General features: G+C 42.5%; 1 gene segment (V, D, J or C); it reads left to right on the top strand.

Annotated features, from left to right (window-relative positions):
* Nucleotides 1-15,941: 15,941 nt before the first annotated feature.
* On the top strand, nucleotides 15,942-17,541 carry LOC102399687. The segment is given in 2 exon segments: nucleotides 15,942-16,207; nucleotides 16,333-17,541. Coding segments are annotated over 2 exon segments (486 nt in total).
* Nucleotides 17,542-20,005: the final 2,464 nt, after the last annotated feature.

Genomic DNA, 20,005 nt, shown 5'->3' on the forward strand with positions numbered 1-20,005 from the left:
GCTTTCTCTTCACGTATATGCTCTGGAATCACCATAGCTACTCACCTTGTTATCAACACTATGGAAATCCTGCCTTACTCTGGGAGTGTATCTAGATTAGTAACTGCTTTTTGAGGGGAGTGTAACAATTAGACTGAGAGTCTTGGGCAGAGGAGGACAGTGGATGGTACTCTGAGCATCCTGACACCCCAGCTCTGCCCTTAGACTCAATGGTCCTCAGAATCTCCCTGCGGAAGCCTCTTGTGTATCCAGGTGCATTTCTGAGGTGGGAGGAAGGTGTACATCCTTCTGGTCCAGTCCTTTTTCACTACAGCATGACTGCCACATGGTATGGGGGGAGGAACGCTGGACCAGAGTTTCCACCTCACACCCCATAGTTAGCACCTTGGCTACTTGGTCTATTTTAACCAGCTGTGTCATGTCTCCTTGACCATGTCATGTTGCCTAGTTTATCCATTTTTTGAAGAGAGCATTCAAGCTAAATAATTTCAAATTTCCAGAGCAATTTATAAATTTAATGACTAAATTCTTAATGAAGCAGTAATAGCAAATGCTGGAATAGTGCTTTCTGGGGTTGGTTTAGGTACCTGTTATTAAATTCTCATGAGAAACCTATGAGATATGCATTTTGATCTTTTCTATAATTGGGGAAACTAATAGGAAACAGAACTGGTATTTAAACACCAGCAGTTTGGTTACTGGAGCTCTGTTCTTTCCTTCTACAGTAGTTGCTGTTAAAATAGAAACAAATTACTTTTACTTTCAATTAAAACAGGGAAATTTTGTTATCAGGCTAAGAGGTGATGAAGACAACTGCCTCTTCCCCTGTCTATATTTCCTCTCTTGCTCCTAGGTTGAGAAGAGGTTAAATACCAACCTCCCATCTACTAATAGGATTTCTACAACTAAAGTTCAAGAGACTTGGTTCAATAAAATAAATATTAAAGAAACAGGCTACATCCACAGGTGAGCAATAGAAAAGTTAGGCAAACATTTGCGTAATTCCATATCAAAACACTCAAGGCCCAATAAATTTTATAGAGCTAGAGTGGTCCATACCTTCTCAACAATAAAAAGCGAAACTTCAGAAAATAATTCTCAAAGTTTTCCCATTATGCATTCTCTACTGTTTTAGAATTCTTTCTCTCTTTGACTTGAAGCTTTGCGAACTTTCTGTCAATCAAGTAGGCGACAGTTAAGTAATACTTGATTTCCCCAAAAAGCAAAGTCCTATATAACTGTCAACTAGAAATCATGAGTAATAAGAGATAACCAGAGGGACTACACCAAGATGAGCTAATTTAGTCAAAAAGCTAGAAATTCCACATTTCTGTTAGCCATGAAAACTTGTCTAAGCATATGATCTCTGTATGTTCTGTTAGGCTAATTTTCTTTTTTTGCTCTCTCTCTCTTTTTTTTTTTTTTTTTTTGTTGTTTGAATGGCATTGTGTAATTACTACTTAGTAAGCATCAAGAATTCTGTAGGCAGTTTGTTTGCTTCAAGTATAATCATTTCACTGATGGAAAGACTAGGTCCCAGAGAGACTGGGAAAGACATCCAAGGTTAAGCAGGGAGTACTGCCGGGATACACACGGGCCATGTCTGCATTTGTACCACAAAGTAGGTGACTGTCTGGAGAGCGATATTAAAGGTCAGGATTTTGCTCATCCTGGTGAAAAATAACATATCATTGTAGTTTAAATTTGCTTTTCTTTGACACGCAAGGACTGAAGTCTTTTCATATAGGCAAAAACTATATTTATTTTTCTGTGCAATATTTATTCATGTCCTTTGATCACTTTTTCTATAGAGTAATAATACTAACAAGTATGATGTTCATTTAATTGTATGCCTTGTATTTCTATAGGCACAGACATAAAATGTGTGATGCATGATATATGGGTGGAAAAAAGATCACATATTTTTCTATTTTCTCTAGCGACACCTTTTAAAGTAAAACCTTTTACGTGTCAGATGTAAGCCAATGTATCATTTAAAATTGGAAATTTCTTTTTTTTGTTTGCTTTTCATCAGCTTTAGTATCTGCTAAGCAGGTTCTTTGAGAAAGGAAGTAGAAATTCCCTTTGGGAAAAAAAAAAAAAATAAGAGCAACCAGATATAAGAAAGATGAAATCAAAAAAAAAAAATGAAATTAAAAAAAAAAAAAAAAAGAAAGATGAAATCTAACTTAGATCAACTCCTTGATTTGCATGAATTTGATTAAGCTTCTTCAGCCCAAATATGTGACCCTCCTCTTATAGATTTGGAACTATTTCTGCATTGAGAAAGTACAGAAGGCAAGAAGGCAAACTTGTAAATCACTGAGTTTTTGCAGCTGATTCTATAGCTAGGGCCCTGTGGACAGTGTTTCCTGTGGTTTCCAACTTCTCAGCAACTTCCTGCCCCAACTTGTCCTGGGCTGCCCTGGGCTGCCTTGGCCTGGGAGGTGCAGAGAGGGGAGGGCCGTGGGGATGGGGTGATGGCCTGATTGACAGCAGGAGGGCGCTGATGTGGCTGATGGGGTTTCATTTTCTCAGGGTTTTTATGTTTACGTGCTCTGTCAAATGTGGTTGATTCGTGGAAAATGCTCAAAGTCAAACTGGCCTCTACTGGTTGAAGCTGTGCAAGGGGTAGCTGGGGTGTCACAAGGAAATGAGAACAGTTAAACCACAGCCAACTTTGCTCACTTTCAAAGGGTCACAGCTAATGCAAGAAAAGTCCTCTACACAGGCATGTGATTATTATCAAACATACTCTGGGCTGTGGGTCCAGGTTCCCCAGTTTTTACAGACAAAGTTCCTCCAATAAACTCTTCTGTGAGTTGAGAAACTTACACCCAGCATTTACCTCCATCCATGCTCAGGACCCTGTTCTGGAGGAAAAAGCGAGATCATCCCTGACGTTCCGCCAACCACCTGGGCTCTTCCATGATCTGTGACTTACTGAGGCTGGTACTTCTTGCTCTCATTTTCCCAGTGTAGATGGGGTGACACACCTGATTCCTGAACCCAGTAATAGGGACAGACTGCAGGTATGGGCAACAGCAGTTTGCTTTGTTCCTCAAAGAACAGTAATAAGGAGGCCCTGGCTTCACTTGTGCAATGAAGTGTCATATATGGAGTCACATAAGTGAAAATGACTTCAGAGTCAACCTGAGAAAGGCTTACTAGAGGACAGTAAGTCAGATGACAGTGTGATGAGTGAATGAGCAAAGGGCTGCTCAGCAAAGTCAACATGAAAAGCAGGTGTCCACCTATCCCCCAGCAGGTCCAGGATGAGGGTCCAGGTCCTAGACTCCATCCATCCAGTCCCAGAAGGAAGCAGCTCTATGACTGAGAACAAGGCTTTAGCTTTCATAGTCTGACCCTAGGGCACATTCAAGTCACGCACCGACTTGTTCTCATGACAATGACGGGCAACCAGGAAACCCAGCAGAAGTGCATTAAGGCCTCTTACGGTTGTCAACTGAAAAAAAAAAAGCCCACACAAGACAGGAACTGTGAGTTGAGTTCACTCAGTGTCTTACTGAGGACCACAGCCTGGGACACTGATTCTCAGTAGCTCTGAGAAACTGTTCTAAAGCGGTAAGGGTTGGGGGGAGTGAAAAATGTGGACGTGTTAGTCACTCAGTCATGTTCGACTCTTTGTGACCCCGTTGACTGTAACCCATGAGGTTTCTCTGTCCATGGAATTCTCCAGACAATAATACTGGAGTGGGTTGCTATTTCCTTTTCCAGGGGATCTTCCTGACCCATGGATCAAACCTGTGTCTCCTGCATTGCAGGCAGATTCTTTACCATCTGATCCACCAGGGAAGTCAGTATATATATATATAATTTTGGTGAAAGGTACATGCAATCAAGGACACATTTGGGTAGAAGGTTACTGCTAGTCACGAGAATCAAATCTTAGTTATTGGCTTTAATGCTTTATTAAATATTTGGTGATACAAGAATTTCAGCTCAAGATTTTTTCCTGAAAATATTTAACTATTTTAAAGTCTGTCTGCCAGCTTTCTCAGAGCAGAGAGTACCTCATTCTTATTTATTTATTTTTAATATAGATTTATTTATGTTAATTGGAGGCTAATTACTTTACAATGTTGTATTGGTTTTGCCATACATCAACATGAATCCTCCACGGGTATACACGTGTTCCCCATCTTGATCTCCACCCTGGACTCTTCAGGGTGTGTTAAAAGTCAGGGACTACAGTTGCTATTGACTCAATACTAGTAGAGACAAAAGGTGAATGACATTCTTCAGTTGGCAGTGCCCCCTCATGGTCATAAATTGCACAAAGGATTGGAAGGTATTTCATGATCATTTTGGCCAAGGGTGCTAAGAATGTTCATTTCTAGGTCAAGCCAGGATTTCATTGATAGTCCAATCAATGTGCTATTACTGGAATGGGCCCTATTAACAGTAGCCTAAAGCCTCTGCCCTGGTGGCTCAGACAGTAAAGCGTCTGTCTGCAATGCAGGAGCCCTGGGTTTGGTCCCTGGGTTGGGAAGGTCTGCTGGAGAAGAAAATGGCAGCCCACTCCAGTATTCTTGCCTGGAAAATCCCATGGACGGCGGAGCCTGGTAGGCTACCATCCATGGGGTCGCAAAGAGTCGGACACGACTGAGCGACTTCACTTTCACTTTCACTTTCAAAGCCTCTATATCACCTGTCTTACTAATCTGTTATGGTCCAGGAAAAGCTTCCCTCTTGTTGCTTCTTCTCGTACCTGAGTTACACTATTACAATTATTGATCTCATAAAGAACTGTATATTTATTCAATCCTTTCAAAACTCATAGTCATCATTATTTTTATCAGTGGCTCAGCCACATGTTTGTCAGGCAGCAATCTTGTAAAAAAGGTACCATACAAGTAATACAGGTAGTTGTGTTAATAAAGTTAGCCAAATATTTAAGCCAAGAGCTTCTAGCTCCAAACCAGTGTTTTAAGGGATCATGAAGACTGGGGAGTGGATCACTTAAAGAAGAAATCTGATTTTTCACATGGGTCATTAAATGTGTTGTCATAGAGGATTCATCTGCTGTGAAAAAAGCACTCTTCAGTTTGAATTATGGCACAGATGCCTCCTGAGATGCTGTAAGGATACTGAGGACCACTCAGTTTTGTAATATGACTTTTCTCATCGTAGAGAACTCAGAATTCAGTAGGTTAATAGCCTGTCTGATTACTATTATTTATAGTCTGCTGCATGAATTTGTTGAAGCTTTGATATGGCCAGTTATATCTTTGAAATGGTCATACCAGAGAAGGCAATGGCATCCCACTCCAGTACTCTTGCCTGGAAAATCCCATGGATGGAGGAGCCTGGAAGGCTGCAGTCCATGGGGTCGCTGAGGGTCGGACACTACTGAGCGACTTCACCTTCACTTTTCACTTTCATGCATTGGAGAAGGAAATGGCAACCCACTCTAGTGTTCTTGCCTGGAGAGTCCCAGGGATGGGGAAGCCTGGTGGGCTGCCGTTTATGGGGTTGTACAGAGTCGGACATGACTGAAGCGACTTAGAAGCAGCAGCAGCAGCAAATGGTCATACCACTGAATTACAGATCATTTGAGCCATTAGGCTTATACCAATGGTAAATTTGCTGGGGCCATATCTAAATTGGCCTGAAGGTGATCTTGAGTCCACAGGAAACCTAGGGTACATCTTATGATACATCCTGGAAGAAACCAAGGCCATTAATTGGTTCCTCAACTTTGTTAAACTCTATTAGGAGCAGCTCACTATATCCCCAGTCCTCTGATCCAGTCTGTCTTGTGTTGCTGTCTCTAAGGGTAATGATATACTGGCATTGTTCTCAGGGTATAAAGCCCAATTGCCTAGCGTTATTAGAAAAACTCCTGACATAAGGAAGCTTTTCTGCTTAAAAGACCATAGCCTGGTGTTAACCATATAAATCCATCTCATGATTGTGGAAAGTGTCCCCCTAATAAAGTGGGAAGATTTTATTTTTCTCTTGTACCAAAAGGTGTACAGGATCTTAGTTCCCCAACCAGGGATTGTACTTGAGACCCCTGCAATGGAAGTATGGAGTCCTAACCACTGGCCTGCCAGGGAAGTCCCAAGGTTAATGGTTTTTGACTGACTCAGCTCTTTGTTCTAGTTGAGCTTGAGAAACCTTTCAAGAATATTCATATTTATGGTCACGGTTAGAGTATGTATTATTGATCAGCCAAGTGAGGGCATCCTATCTTGTAATATCAATAGTGGCCTGAATAGGACTAAGACTTCCTTCTTTTAAATAAATTTCCTAAGTGAAATTCAATCAGTGTCTTGGAGGGGTGAAACACATCAAAGTTAACGAAAGGACTGGAAATAGGTAATTAACCACAAGCCCAATAACTGGATTGATATCTACACAGGCTCCTTCTCAAATGGAGAAACACTTGATTCTGTGCAGAAGTCCAAGAAATTAAGAAAACATGGGTTGGGTTTGGCATCTTGGGACAACTGTCTAGTTCCGATTCTTCTCATCCTGGTCCAGATGTGCCTTCTCCATCTGAGCATCACTTTAAGGTGATCTTGAGTTACAGTTCCCTCACAGAATCAGACACCACTGAAGCAACTTAGCACGCATGCACTACAGACTAGTCTGGTGCAGGGGTCATTTTCCAGTGGGAAATATAAATCCAAGAATCAGTTTCCTTTAGTTTTGTTGCAGATGAGCGAAAGTACCTGTTAGGGGCCTTTCCATCTAGGATGGAGTATGTCTTTCCAAGTGCTCTTCTTGTACACTGGTCACTGCAAGAGAACTAAGGGTCCAGAAACAAACATCTTTATGGTCAACTGTTTTTTTTGTTTGTTTTGTTATTTACAAATGTGCTAAATCAATTTAATGAGGAAAATGTGGTCTTTTCAACAAATATTTGTGTCAACTGGATATTCAAAGTGAAAGAAAACTTACTTTCTTACCTCCAAACACATTCAAAATGGCCAGGAGAGGGTGCTACAAGTTAGCAAAAGTATCTAAATAGAATCAAGGTAGCTTCCCTGGTGGCTCAGTGCTGGGAGCCGGCATATTGCATATTGCATATTGAGTGAGGATCTGGAATAGCTCAACTGGAATTCTATCACTGCTGGGAGCCAGCGTGAGGCACTCCGCCCATGACAAAGGTCATGAGGAAGGAGGCTCGGCATACGCAAAGGCGGGATCGAGCCTCAGGAGTCCCCCTGGAAATTCTCGAGCATCTACCCCCAAAACCAGAGTCTGCCTACTTTCTGCTTTGTGCTTTCACCTACACCTCTGACTTTACGGGGGGCTGTCCCCCACTACCTCTCTCTGAAAAGAGAGTTAGCTTACAGCTCCAGTTAATAATTCCTGGGTGTGACAGTGTTTCAACCTACAAACTCCTTTGGAAATCCTCTAGCCTGCCTGAATGGGTTTTTCCGACCACATGTGATTGTTCAGAGCCTCCCAACTGTGAGAGGCAGGAGATGTTCTAAACTGCCTAAACACAGATTCCTTTGAGTAGTTAAAAGATTGATTAGAAATTGTATTGGTGAAGGGTTTTTCACTTGTTGGGCCAATGTTTGCTGCTAAGTCTCCATACTCCTTACCTACTGTGTCCTTGGCAGTGTGTTGATTGATATAATGGGTGTATAGAAATGTAAAATGCAGCTTTGTCCAATGCTTTTTGGAAGGCTGGCGCCTGACTTTGGAATAATCACCTTTAGAGAAAGATAAGTTTCTTAAAATGTTAACAGGCCTCCTGGCCGGAAGATGATGTCTATCACCTGAACTTTTGCATATGATAAGTTTACAGGAAAAAAGCCTGGCTTGCTGCATGACTCTACCCCTTCCCCCATTATCCTCTATGCATAACTTAAGGTATAAAAACTACTTTGGAAAATAAAGTGCGGGCCTTGTTCACTGAAATTTGGTCTCCCCATGTCGTTCTTTCTTTCACCTTCTGGCTGAATTTTTCCTCTGAGGCGGGGAAGCTCGTCAAGCCTACTAGTTTTGCCTGGGCTTCTAAGATCTGACCAGGGAGGCCTTAGTGTCTCCTCTCCTTCGGGAGAACGGGAGGACGCCTGCGGCCTTCGTAGGTGACGTTATACCCTGCTTTGGAATTTTATTCAGCCTCTTTTCTCCACTGAATTTCCTCACTGAGCTATCCTCATTCTATTACTCTTTAAATCTTTGATGAATAAATAAATAAATAGGTCGCCGACGCCGTCCCCGCTTCGAATACCCTGGATCAGCTGGGGCTGGACCCCTGCAGCTCAGATGTTAAAAAAATCTGCACACAATGCTGGAGACCTAGGTTCAGTCCCTGGGTTGGGAAGATGGCTACCCACTCCAATATTCTTGCTTGGAGAATTCTATGGACAGAGGAGCCTGGTGGGCTACAGTGCGTGGAGTTGCAAAGAGTTGGACACCCTGAGCGACTATCACTCACAGGGAGTAAAACAATATCACATTATGCATCGATCCAACATTCCAAAGAGGACAGAAATTGATCACCGAATCACAAACAACCCAGCAATTTACTTAGGGCACAGGCTCTGGAGACTAGCTGACTTGGTTCAAATTCTTCATTCCCTAGGCAACCTCAAGTAAGTTACTTAACCTCCCCAATCCCCTGTTTCATATGTAAAATGGTCATCAAACTATATAGAAAGAAAGACACTCATTTAGAGGTAATGATAAAATTCTAATATTTCTTTATATACTATTTCCCATATAACTGCCAGGTATCTGCAGCTGAAATAGAAATGTAAGTAATAGTCTGGATGCTGTAACATTCTCCTCAAGGAAGCAATGATTTGGCAACTCTCCTAACATGACCACATAATTCTGGTGTCTTCATATGTGACAGGTAAAATCGTCAGGAGAAGCCAAAGAAGCACATTTACGCTTGTAAGCTTGAATTCATTCTTCCATCAGAGCAAGCCGACCAGGTGCCCTGGGCTACATCCCACAAGCCAACAGAGCCCAGCAAAGATGATAAAATAGAATGGCAGGGATGGCAGAGAGAGATTAAATGTAATAAAGGGAAAGGAAGCTATTTAAAGATACTGATAGCAATAGAAATTAGTATTAGGAAGTTCGGGAAAGAGGGATGAAGGGCAGAGTGGGCATGAGAGGAAAATAGCAAATGAGGGAGACAGTGACACAGAGATAAAAAGAGTTAGTGAGGAGAGAAATGTACACACAGATTATAGATCTCTAATGAAAGGAGAGAGAGATAATAAAAGAGAGGTAAGTAAAAAGACAGAGAGAGGGATAGAAACAAAGGGATAATGAGATGGAAACACGGAGAGGAGGAGGGAATATTAATATTGAGAGATAAGAGTATAAAGAGATTTTCATATAAATACAGTGAGAGGGAGAGGTAAACACCAAAGACAGAGATGGAGAGAGAGGGAAATACACAGTAAGAGAATCAGAAATGGAAGCAGAGACACAATGACAGAACTAAAGAGACAGAAGAATATATGTTGCTACACAGAATGTGATATACATGTTGAGATGGATATACAGAGATAGAGGGGAATATTGTGAGAGAGAAAGAAAGGGAGAAAGAAAATTAGAGGTATGCATATTTATATGCATATTGTTACAAACTATATTTACATAGTTACACATTTATTCAGTATATGAATATATTTCATATAATAAATTAAAATGATTTATTTCTTTTCTATTTATATATATTGTCTTTCTACCTATCTATATCTATGTCTATCTATTTATTTATCAATTATTTATCTACCTATCATCTATCTAACTGCCTAATAAAATGGTATAACACACATCCCAAACACACAGTAGCTTAAAACAATAATTAATTCTCACAAGCCCACAGGTCAGCTAGGCTATTCTGCTGATCTGGATCAGATTTAGCTGTTGACCAGCCAGGCCCAAGCTAACCCATCAGCTACCATCTTATGGCCTGGTCAAGGTGACCTGGGCTGAAATGAATCAGCTCTGTTTCAGGTGGGACTTCATCCTCCAGCTAACTAGCTGGACGTGTTCTCATGACAGTGTGGGGGTCCAAGAGAGTCACCAGGAGTGCATTAGAACTCTTTTGTTGTGGTAGTTCAGTCACTCAGTTGTATCTGACTCTTTTTGACCCCCATGGACTGCAGCACACCAGACCTCCCTGTCGATCTCCAATAACTGGAGTTTACTCAAACTCAAGTCCATTGAGTCAGTGATGCCATCCAACCATCTCTGTCATCTCCTTCACCTCCTGCCTTCAATCTTGCCCAGCATCAGGGTCTTTTCCAATGAGTCAGCTCTTCACATCAGGTGGCCAAAGTCTTGGAGCTTCAGCTCCAGCATCAGTCTTTCCAATGAATATTCGGGGTTGATTTCCTTTTGGATTGACTGATTTTGTCTCCTTGCACACCAAGGGACTCTCAAGAGTCTTCTCCAACACCACAGTTCAAAGGCATCAATTCTTCAGCACTCGGCCTTTTTTATGGTCAAGCTCTCATATCTGTACATGACTGCTCTCTTTGCTGTACAGCAGAAATAAACATAACATTGTAAATCAACTATACTGCAATAAAAATTCGTTTTTAAAAAAGAAGTAAGGGAGGAGGTCAGTGTATATATGATATTAATGAAGGAGTACAAGCAATCAAGCACACATCTGAGTAGTAGGTTGCTGCTAGCCATGAGAGTCAGATCTTAGTTAATAATTTTAGTTCATTTCTAGGCATGGGAAGGTGAAAAATTTTGCATTCATAAAAGTTTTCCTGATAATATCTAACTATCCAAAGTCTTGATTTGCCAGCTTCCCTAAGCACAGATTACCTCAATCCTGGTGTTCATCCTGCAGTTTTTTCGTGGTGTGTTAAACATCAGTAGCTGCAGTGGTTAATGGGTTAATGACCCAATCCTAGTAGAGCCAGTTAGTGAGCAACATGCTTTAGTTGGCAAGGTCTGGATTTGGAACTAGAGCTCCATAACTAATGAGGAGACTGCACCTCTCGTTTGAGGGGCTGACACTCACATCACAAGGAGTGAGTTCCAATTCTGGAAATATCACTGTGACCACACTTGGTCCCCTCTCTCTCATTGATCGCAATTATAACTCCTGAATCTGAGGACTCTGTAAAATAAATGGTAGCAAGCAGTTAGGAAAAGGAAATCATAAAGTGAGTGTTATTGAACAAATGGTGAGTTTCCCTTATTTTTTTTTTCACTGCAGGTCTTCCCTGGCCTGGACTCAAAAAGAGCCTGAAGCCTGTAGGGGCATCAGGTGCAGACAGAAGGAAGGGGGCACTCAATGGGCCAGGAGGCCTGCTTGTCTGTTTTCGCTTGTGTTTCTTTTGTCCTTTCTCATTCTTTCCCACCCCTCAGCCCCCACACCCACACCCCCACCCCACACCCACATCCTGGTGTCATGGAGGCTAAACCCTGAGGGAAGGGACCTTCTCTCTCACACAACAACCTGTGGTTCCAAGAGCACATGGAGATTCCCAGTGGCTGTTGTTCTCTCTCTGTCGTCTCTCTTCTTGGCACAGAAGGCAGCCACAGTTGCAGAAATGCACAGCAGAGCAAATATACTAAAGTCCACTTATCTGGTCCAAGAACCAGAGGGACAATTCCTGTGAGTTGGAAAATGGTATAGAGATAGCAGAGAGGAGATTAAGAAAAAAAATCTGATATAATTGGTGTTTGACAACTAGGATCACCCCTTCCCCTGCCCCCCCCCCCCCGCCCATATGCAGAGGCATAAATGTGAGGAAAAACAGACTTTGCAAATTGATATGAAGTGTAAACAACCACCTAGGGCCTATATTTAGCTTCCCTGGAGGCTCAGACGGTAAAGAATCTTCCTGCAATGCAGGAGATATGGGTTCAAGCCCTGGGTCACGAAGAGTCCCCTGGAGAAGAGAACAGCAATCCACTCCAGTATTCTTGCCTGGAAAATCCCATAGACAGAGGAGCCTGGCAGGCTACATACAGTCCATGGGGTGGCAAAGAGTCGGACACGACTGAGTGACCAACACTTGCTTTTCAGGGCCTAGACTGGGTGACACACACAGTGCAGTGTGAACAGCACGGTACTGACTCAAACTGCCCATCAAAGGCAGGTAGGAGTTTACTGTCCCTTATTCAAAAGCAGAGACATTACTTTGCCAACAAAGGTCTGTCTAGTTAATGCTATGGTTTTTCCTGTGGTCATGTATGGATGTGAGAGTTGGACTATGAAGAAGGCTGAGCACGGAGGAACTGATGCTTTTGAACTGTGGTGTTGGAGAAGACTCTTAAGAGTCCCTTGGACTGCAAAGAGATCCAACCAGTCCATTCTGAAGGAGATCAGCCCTGGGATTTCTTTGGAGGGAATGATGCTGAGGCTGAAGCTCCAGTACTTTGGCCACCTCCTGCAAAGAATTGACTCATTGGGAAAGACTCTGATGCTGGGAGGGATTGGGGGCAGAGGAGAAGGGGATGACAGAGGATGAGATGGCTGGATGGCATCACTGACTCGATGGACGTGAGTCTGAGTGAACTCCGGGAGTTGGTGATGGACAGGGAGGCCTGGCGTGCTGTGATTCATGGGGTTGCAAAGAGTCAGACAAGACTGAGCGACTGAACTAAACTCAACTGAACTGAGTAGGCTGCAGTCCGTGGGGTTGCAAAGAGTCGGACACCACTGAAGCAACTTAGCAGCAGCAGCAGTGGGTCAATTAATTCTCTGCTAACAACAGCACAAAAACCACAGCCAAAAAAAAAAAAAAAAAATTAGGATTCTCCATAATACTTAAGCACTATCTAGAGCCCATAACATTGTATTGAAAATGTGCATAATACAATCCACAATTCCCCAACAGGTGAAGAACCAGGAAGATCTCCACATCACACTGTGGAAAAGCTAGTAAACAGAGGCCAATCCTGACGTATCACAGGATTTTTTTATGCCCGTGCAAGAAAATGGAGAGACGGACATGGAGATAGAAAGTCACACAGATGAGAGAGATATAAATGGAGAATTAGAAAAGGAAAGGAAAGACAGGTGGTAGAGTAGGCAGGCAGAGAGATAGAAAGAGAGAAATAGAGATAAGGAGAGAGAGAGTAAGACAGAAGAGAGATGAAGAGAAACAGAGAAGGAGAAGGGGACAGAGCTGGGAAGAAAGGCAGAGAAAGACTTAGGGGGTGGGCAGTGATAGTAAATACAGATCTGTGGACACAGAGCTGGAGAGACAGAGAGCAGTCCAGACAAGTGGTGGAGAAAGCCATGAAGAGATAGGGAGACAGAAGAGTACAGAAAGAGAGAGCGAGAGCCAGTGCAAGAGACAGCTGAAAAATGCTTAAGAGACCTGTGTTTTCTTATTTCTCTTTTCCTTTCTTTCTTTTTTTCTTCCAAGTTCTCACCCTGCACCCCTATCTCTCTCTTTCTTTGGGTACATTGTGTCTAATGAATATATTCTAGTGCCAGTATATTGTAATTTTTTCAACATCATAATTGATAGCTCTTTCACATTCTGGTTTTTTCTCTTACTATTTTTTTGTGTGTGTTTGAAGAATTTTTTTTCCACTCTAGACTAACGGAAATTTTCTCCTTATTTTTTTTTTTTAATTTATTTACTTATTTTTGGCCATGTAGCTTGACATGTAGGATCTTAGTTCCTAGACCAGGGATCTGACTGGCGCCCTGCAGTGGAAGCATGGAGCTTCAACCACTGGACCGCCAGCGAAGTTCCTCTCCTTTTTTATTTTTAAACCATGAAGCTTCTGTTCCCGAAGGGATTTTCCAGAACTCCAGGGCACCTGCACTTGCTTCATATATAACAGCCTGGAACACTCTGCTCTCAAATTAGTTCCTGTCCCTTGCGCCTTTGGTCCTGGTGGCACAGGGAAGACCAGCTTTAGTCCTGTCCCTTCCTCACTCCCCAGCTGTCTGTCATGAGCCTAGAAAATGAATTATCTGAGAGACAGTGGCCAAAACATTTTATTATACATATTTTAAATGTATATCCCAGCATTTTTACAAAAGTAGTGGGTGAAAATCTGTGTGCACATCATTTCAGTTCCACTATGGTTTCACTATTCTTGTCTGGTCTCCTACTTTTCCATCTATGAGTCCAAGTAAATCAAAGTGGAAAATTTTAATAATGTCACCACAAGCATGCTTGTCCTTGAGTCCTGGTGACACAAACAAACATTTCTGTTAGATGTATGCCTCATAGTGGAAGCACAGTGTATCTGAACACCTTTCAATAGGTTTATCGTTCCTTGTGGTGACTGCGGCCATGAAATTAAAAGACACTTACTCCTTGGAAGGAAAGTTATGACCAACCTAGATAGCATATTCAAAAGCAGAGACATTACATTGCCAACAAAGGTCCATCTAATTAAGGCTATGGTTTTTCCAGTGGTCATGCATGGATGTGAGAATTGGACTGTGAAGGAAGCTGAGCGCCAAAGAATTGATGCTTTTAAACTGTGGTGTTGGAGAAGACTCTTGAGAGTCCCTTGGATTGCAAGCAGATACAACCAGTCCATTCTGAAGCAGATCATCCCTGGATGTTCTTTGGAAGGACTGATGCTAAAGCTGAAACACCAATGCTTTGGCTACCTCATGCGAAGAGTTGACTCACTGGAAAAGACTCTGATGCTGGGAGGGATTGGGGGCAGGAGGAGAAGGGGATGACAGAGGATGAGATGGCTGGGTGGCATCACTGACTCGATGGATGTGAGTTTGAGTGAACTCCTGCAGTTGGTGATGGACAGGGACGCCTGGCATGCTGCAATTCATGGGGTTGCAAAGAGTCAGACATGACTGAGCGACTGAATGAACTGACTATATGCAGGAACTATTCATGTTCTTTACTCTTTTTTTTTTTTTTTCATTTTGCCTATTTTGAATGATTTCTTTCTTTTAAAACTCAGTTTATTTAAACAAACAAACCACTCGAGTGTGTCTCCCATGTCCTGCCACTTGCCTCTCCTAACCACTGATCTGTTCTCTGTTTCTCCACATGTAAGAGAGATTTATGATATTTGTCTTTCTCTGTCTTACTTTTTCACTCAGCATAATGCTCTTAAGTTCCACCCATATTGTTGCGAGTGTCTGAGGAGTATTCCATCGCATACATATACTCCAGCTTCTTTACCCATTCATCTGTTTGCTGATGAACACTTAGGTTGTTTCCAAGTTTTGACTGTTGTAAACAAAGCAGCAATGAACATGGGAGTACAGATGCCTTTTCAAGTCAGTGTTTGTTTTGTTTTGTTTTCAGATCAATACCCACAGTAGAATTTCTGGATCACATGGCAGTTGCATTTTCAATTTTCAAGGACACTTCCTACAATTTTAACAGTGACTGTGCCAATATACATTTCCACCAAGAGTGCACAAGGGTTCTATTTTCTCCTTATTCTCACCCACACTTGTTAGTTCAAGTCTTGTTGATAACAGCCATTCTGACAGCACTGAGATGACATCTCATTATTAGTTTGATATCCATTTTCCTGGATTTCAGATAAACATCATGTTTTTTTAGTTAAGGATATCCGAATGTTACATAGTACTATGTAAGACATTTTTCTCCACTAAATCTAGCAACCCTAGGTGAAGGGCTTTTACTTGATGATGAAAAAATTTCTCTTATTTAATTGATTTGTAAGCACACACACATACACATTTAACTTTGAAGAGAGTTAAATGTAGATCAACACACCTGGTATCAATTTCTTGTAATAAAAGAGGGGTGAATGCTTATTGGATTTGCGGATGGTTGCCTCAAGTTTACCTACAGATGTAAACAGAAGGTAGTGCAGGGAAATGATAGAAAGGTGGTTCCTTGAGAGAAAGACTATGGCAGCATCATGAACACTGAAATACTGAGCCGTAGGGAACTTAGACTGATTCAGGTCTGCTCACTCCACTAGGCCACAGGCAAGCTTGTCCACGTTTCTCTGCCTGCCCCTCCATCTGATCCCTCTGCTTGCAGTTCTGAGCTCTCAGAGCTCAGGCTTCTCTTCTCCTGTGGGGGAGGCGGCTGCTCCCAGCCTGCCCTCCAGAAAGGGGTTGGTGCAGAGGCAGGGCTCCTCCCCAGGCCTCACCCAGCACCCACCCCTTCTGGGCTCAGCCTGGTGGGCTTTAAGAGAGATTCTCGCTGACTCCTCTGCCTGTCACATCTTCTGGGAAACTCGGTCTAGCTCACTGTCCCAGGCATGCTGTGGGTCCCAGCACTGCTTCTGGTTTTCCTGGCTCCTGGTAAATGTGTTGCCTGGATGCTCTGGGGATTTTTCTGTACTTTTTGGCAATGGCGAGGGGGAGGGTCCTACTAAGAAATGGTGTTTCCTCTTTCTCATGATTTTTTGTTGCTTTCCCCATTGCAGTCACACAGGTATCTTCCAACATGGAAGAGGACAAGTTGTCAGTCATGAGGGCGACTGGGTCATCTGTTGTAATCGATTGTGACCTTACAGGAAGCTATATCCACTGGTACAAATTCCAGGAGGGAGCTGTACCCCGACGCCTTCTCTACTACGATGTCTACTACTCAAAGGTTGTGTTGGACTCTGGAATCAGTGCAGGGAAATACCACGTTTACAAAGGCACAGGGAAGAGCTACACGTTTGTAGTCTCCAACTTGCAAGAAAGTGATTCTGGCACCTACTACTGTGCTGTCTGGGAGAAGCACATTGGTTTAGACTTCCTTTACACTGCACTGGAAATTTTGCTTGTGGCTGCCAAAACAGCCCTGATACACAGGATAGACCAACCCCTGTCTCACTTCCTGCCCCTAATTCTTTTTACTCTGAATGAAGAGGAATCCTGAGCTCAACGCCCAGCCCCAGTCACTGCCACCTCCCACCTCCCCTCAGCAGCTGTTGTTTGTTGTTTAGCCAACAAAGATTTTTCCTAAAAGCAGGTCTCTATCTTAAGGCCTCAGGCAAGCAGCTGGTAGGCAGCATATTCTTTTAACTTCCCTAGGAGCTGGTGGAGTCCATTCATCCATCTCTTGAGGACAGACAGAGCACCTTGTATTGATCTATTAAAGGGAATATTTAGGAGAACAAATTGAAAGGTTAGTTATATTGAATCATTTATCTGATCATTTTCCAGAGAAGATGGCTAGGAATGAAGCATCTTCATTATTCACGATTATGAAATATGAGAAAAGATAGGGTGAAAACTTGGATTCCTGAAGCCCAAGGTGGTATCTGATCTATCTTTTGGCCAAATTGAGATTTTTCTTATATAAACAACCAGGGCATGAAATGTAGGAAAAGGGGGATTGATGTAGCTATGCCAATCATAGTATTCTACTTACACTTTCTGCTGAAGTTCAGCCCCCAGCCAGAACTGTTCTGTATTAAACAAGTAAGGCCAGAAGTTCTTTTCACTCCCACCCCCAATATTGACATGACCAAGTCCCAAACTGGAATGAGACTTAGATTTTTTTTCAATAATTCAAGTTAAAGAACATTTGGGGGAACAATTAAACAATGAGTGGTATCTGTACCAACTGAAAAGTCATATAAGAAATGACTTTCTTATTGGGCTAGGTTTAAGGACATAAAATGAATACTTGAGTACAGAAATGCTATATTTATATGTATGTGGTTTCTTGTGTATGAGGTCTCTTGTGTATGCATGTGGGCTAAGTCGCTTCAGTTTGCCTGACTCTGTGAGATCCTATGGACTGTAGCCTACCAGGGATAGGCTGTACTGTCCATGGATTTTCCAGGCAAGAATACTGAAGTGGGTGGCCATGCCCTCCTCTAAGGGGTCTTTCCAACCCAGGGATCGAACCCGTGTCTCCTGCATCTTCTGCATTGCAGGCAGATTCTTCACCACTGAGTCACCAGGGGAGCCCCTCTTGTGTATGCTGCTGCTGCTGCTGCTAAGTCGCTTCAGTCGTGTCCGACTCTGTGGGACCCCATAGACGGCAGCCCACCAGGCTTCCCTGTCCCTGGGATTCTCCAGGCAAGAATACTGGAGTGGGCTGCCATTTTCTTCTCCAATCTCTTGGGTATAGTATCCTCCAAATTTCTACCAGAACAGTGTTTCTTTTTTTTTTTTTTTTTTTTTTTAAATTTTATTTATTTTTCCTTTTTGGCTCCTCTGGGTCTTCATTGCTGCGTGTGGGCTTTCTCCAGTTGTAGTAAGCAGGAGAAACTCTCTAGTTGTGGTATATAGGCTTCTCATTGCCGTGGTTTCTCTGGTGGAGCATAAGCTCTAGCGGGTGTGGGCTTCAGTAGTTGTGGCACACCAGCTCGTTTGCCCTGCAGCATGCGGGATCTTCCCAGACCAGGGATCGAACCGGAATCCCCTGCATTGTAAGGCAGATTCTTAACCACTGGACCATAGGGGAAGCCCCAGAACAGTGTTTCTTAACGTGTGTTCCACGGACCACACCTGAGTCAGAAGCATTGGGTTGGAATAAAAGTCCCCGTTATGGATGGCACCCAATATAGGGAACACAAATCTTGGAATGAAGCATGAAAATGCATTTTCCAATAAGTTCCATAGCTTATTCTTACTCAAGTTGATTTATATCAATTTATATCAACTGCTGTGCATGCAGTATCAGATAAAGTGACATGTCTCCCTCTGAAATGGACCAATTCCTGGCCTCAAACATAAGTAGATTCTAGAACAGTGTTCATGGGCTTATCCCCAGCCCAGAAGTCCTTCCTTTCTTGTTGCATCCTGGGTGCTGCTGTTCTCTCAGGTCATCACATTTCTCCATGAGAATCCCACAACCACAAGTCAAAGTTTCTGGTCCTTCTCACTCCTGTGACTGCAGGCAAGAAGGAATTGGATAGTAAATGCACTGACTTTAATTTGGGCCTCAGTACCAGGGACCATGCACTATTTTGGAGCTTTAAAAAAGATTGAAACAAAAACCTCTTGTTATTTATATTTTTCCAATGTTGTATAGGCTTTGTTCTGCACATTTATTTCTTAGATCCACTTTGAGTTTAAATTTTACATAAAATTGGACCTGCACAAATGGAGAGACTTAACATATTCATGAAGGAAAATATCAATATGATAAAGAAGCTGATCTTTCCTAAATTCATGTATGTAAATTGACTATAATTCCTATCAGAATTAAGAAAAGATTTTATTTTTGTTCTATGATATAGAACAAAATGTTTGAAACATAGAGAATTTCTATTAATTGAATAAAGCATGATTAAGTAATGAAAAAGCTCAAGTATTTGTGTAAATAATGACAGGAATAGCACTGTCTTATTCACTATGTGAGGCTTCCTTGGTGTCTCAGATTGTAAAGAATCCACCTACCAATGCAGGAGATGTGGGTTCGATCCTTGGGTCAGGAAGATCCCCTGGAGAAAGAAATGGTGACCCACTCCAGTATTCTTGCCTGGAGAATTCCATGGACAGAGTAGCCTCATAGGCTACAGTCCTTGGGATCTGAAAAGTTGGACATGACTTAATGACTAAATAATAGCAACATTATCATTTCCTAGGAGTCATCTTGACACAATAAATGGTGGTTTTGGTGTGAGATGACTCTAAATTAGAAAGTGTAGTTATAGTTTCCGAATTCAAGCAGTGGATTTCACAATTTAGTGTGGCTTTTGTTTCGATGTCCCATTGCAAAAATTCATTAAGAGACAAAGTGATCAGAGGTGGATTTGTTAGTTTCCAGAGAGAAGCCACTCTTCAGGGTGTGAACCATTGCCAAGGGCAAGGGCTGGGGCCATGGTATTAGGCCTGGCTAGGTTTTGTGACGAAGAAGGTAACAGCACCCCACTCCAGTGCTCCTGCCTGGAAAATCCCATGGATAGAGGAGCCTGGTGGGCTGCAGTCCATGGGGTCGCTGAGGGTCAGACACGACTGAGTGACTTCACTATCACTTTTCACTTTCATGCATTGGAGAAGGAAATGGCAACCCACTCCAGTGTTCTTGCCTGGAGAATCCCAGGGACGGGGGAGCCTGGTGGGCTGCGGTCTATGGGGTCGCACAGAGTCGGACACGACTGAAGTGACTTAGCTGTTTGTTTCTAATGACCAGGGAAACATGATACCTTT

The sequence above is a fragment of the Bubalus bubalis genome, chromosome 8 (assembly GCF_019923935.1).
Source record: "Bubalus bubalis isolate 160015118507 breed Murrah chromosome 8, NDDB_SH_1, whole genome shotgun sequence".
NCBI classification, from domain to species: Eukaryota; Metazoa; Chordata; class Mammalia; order Artiodactyla; family Bovidae; genus Bubalus; species Bubalus bubalis.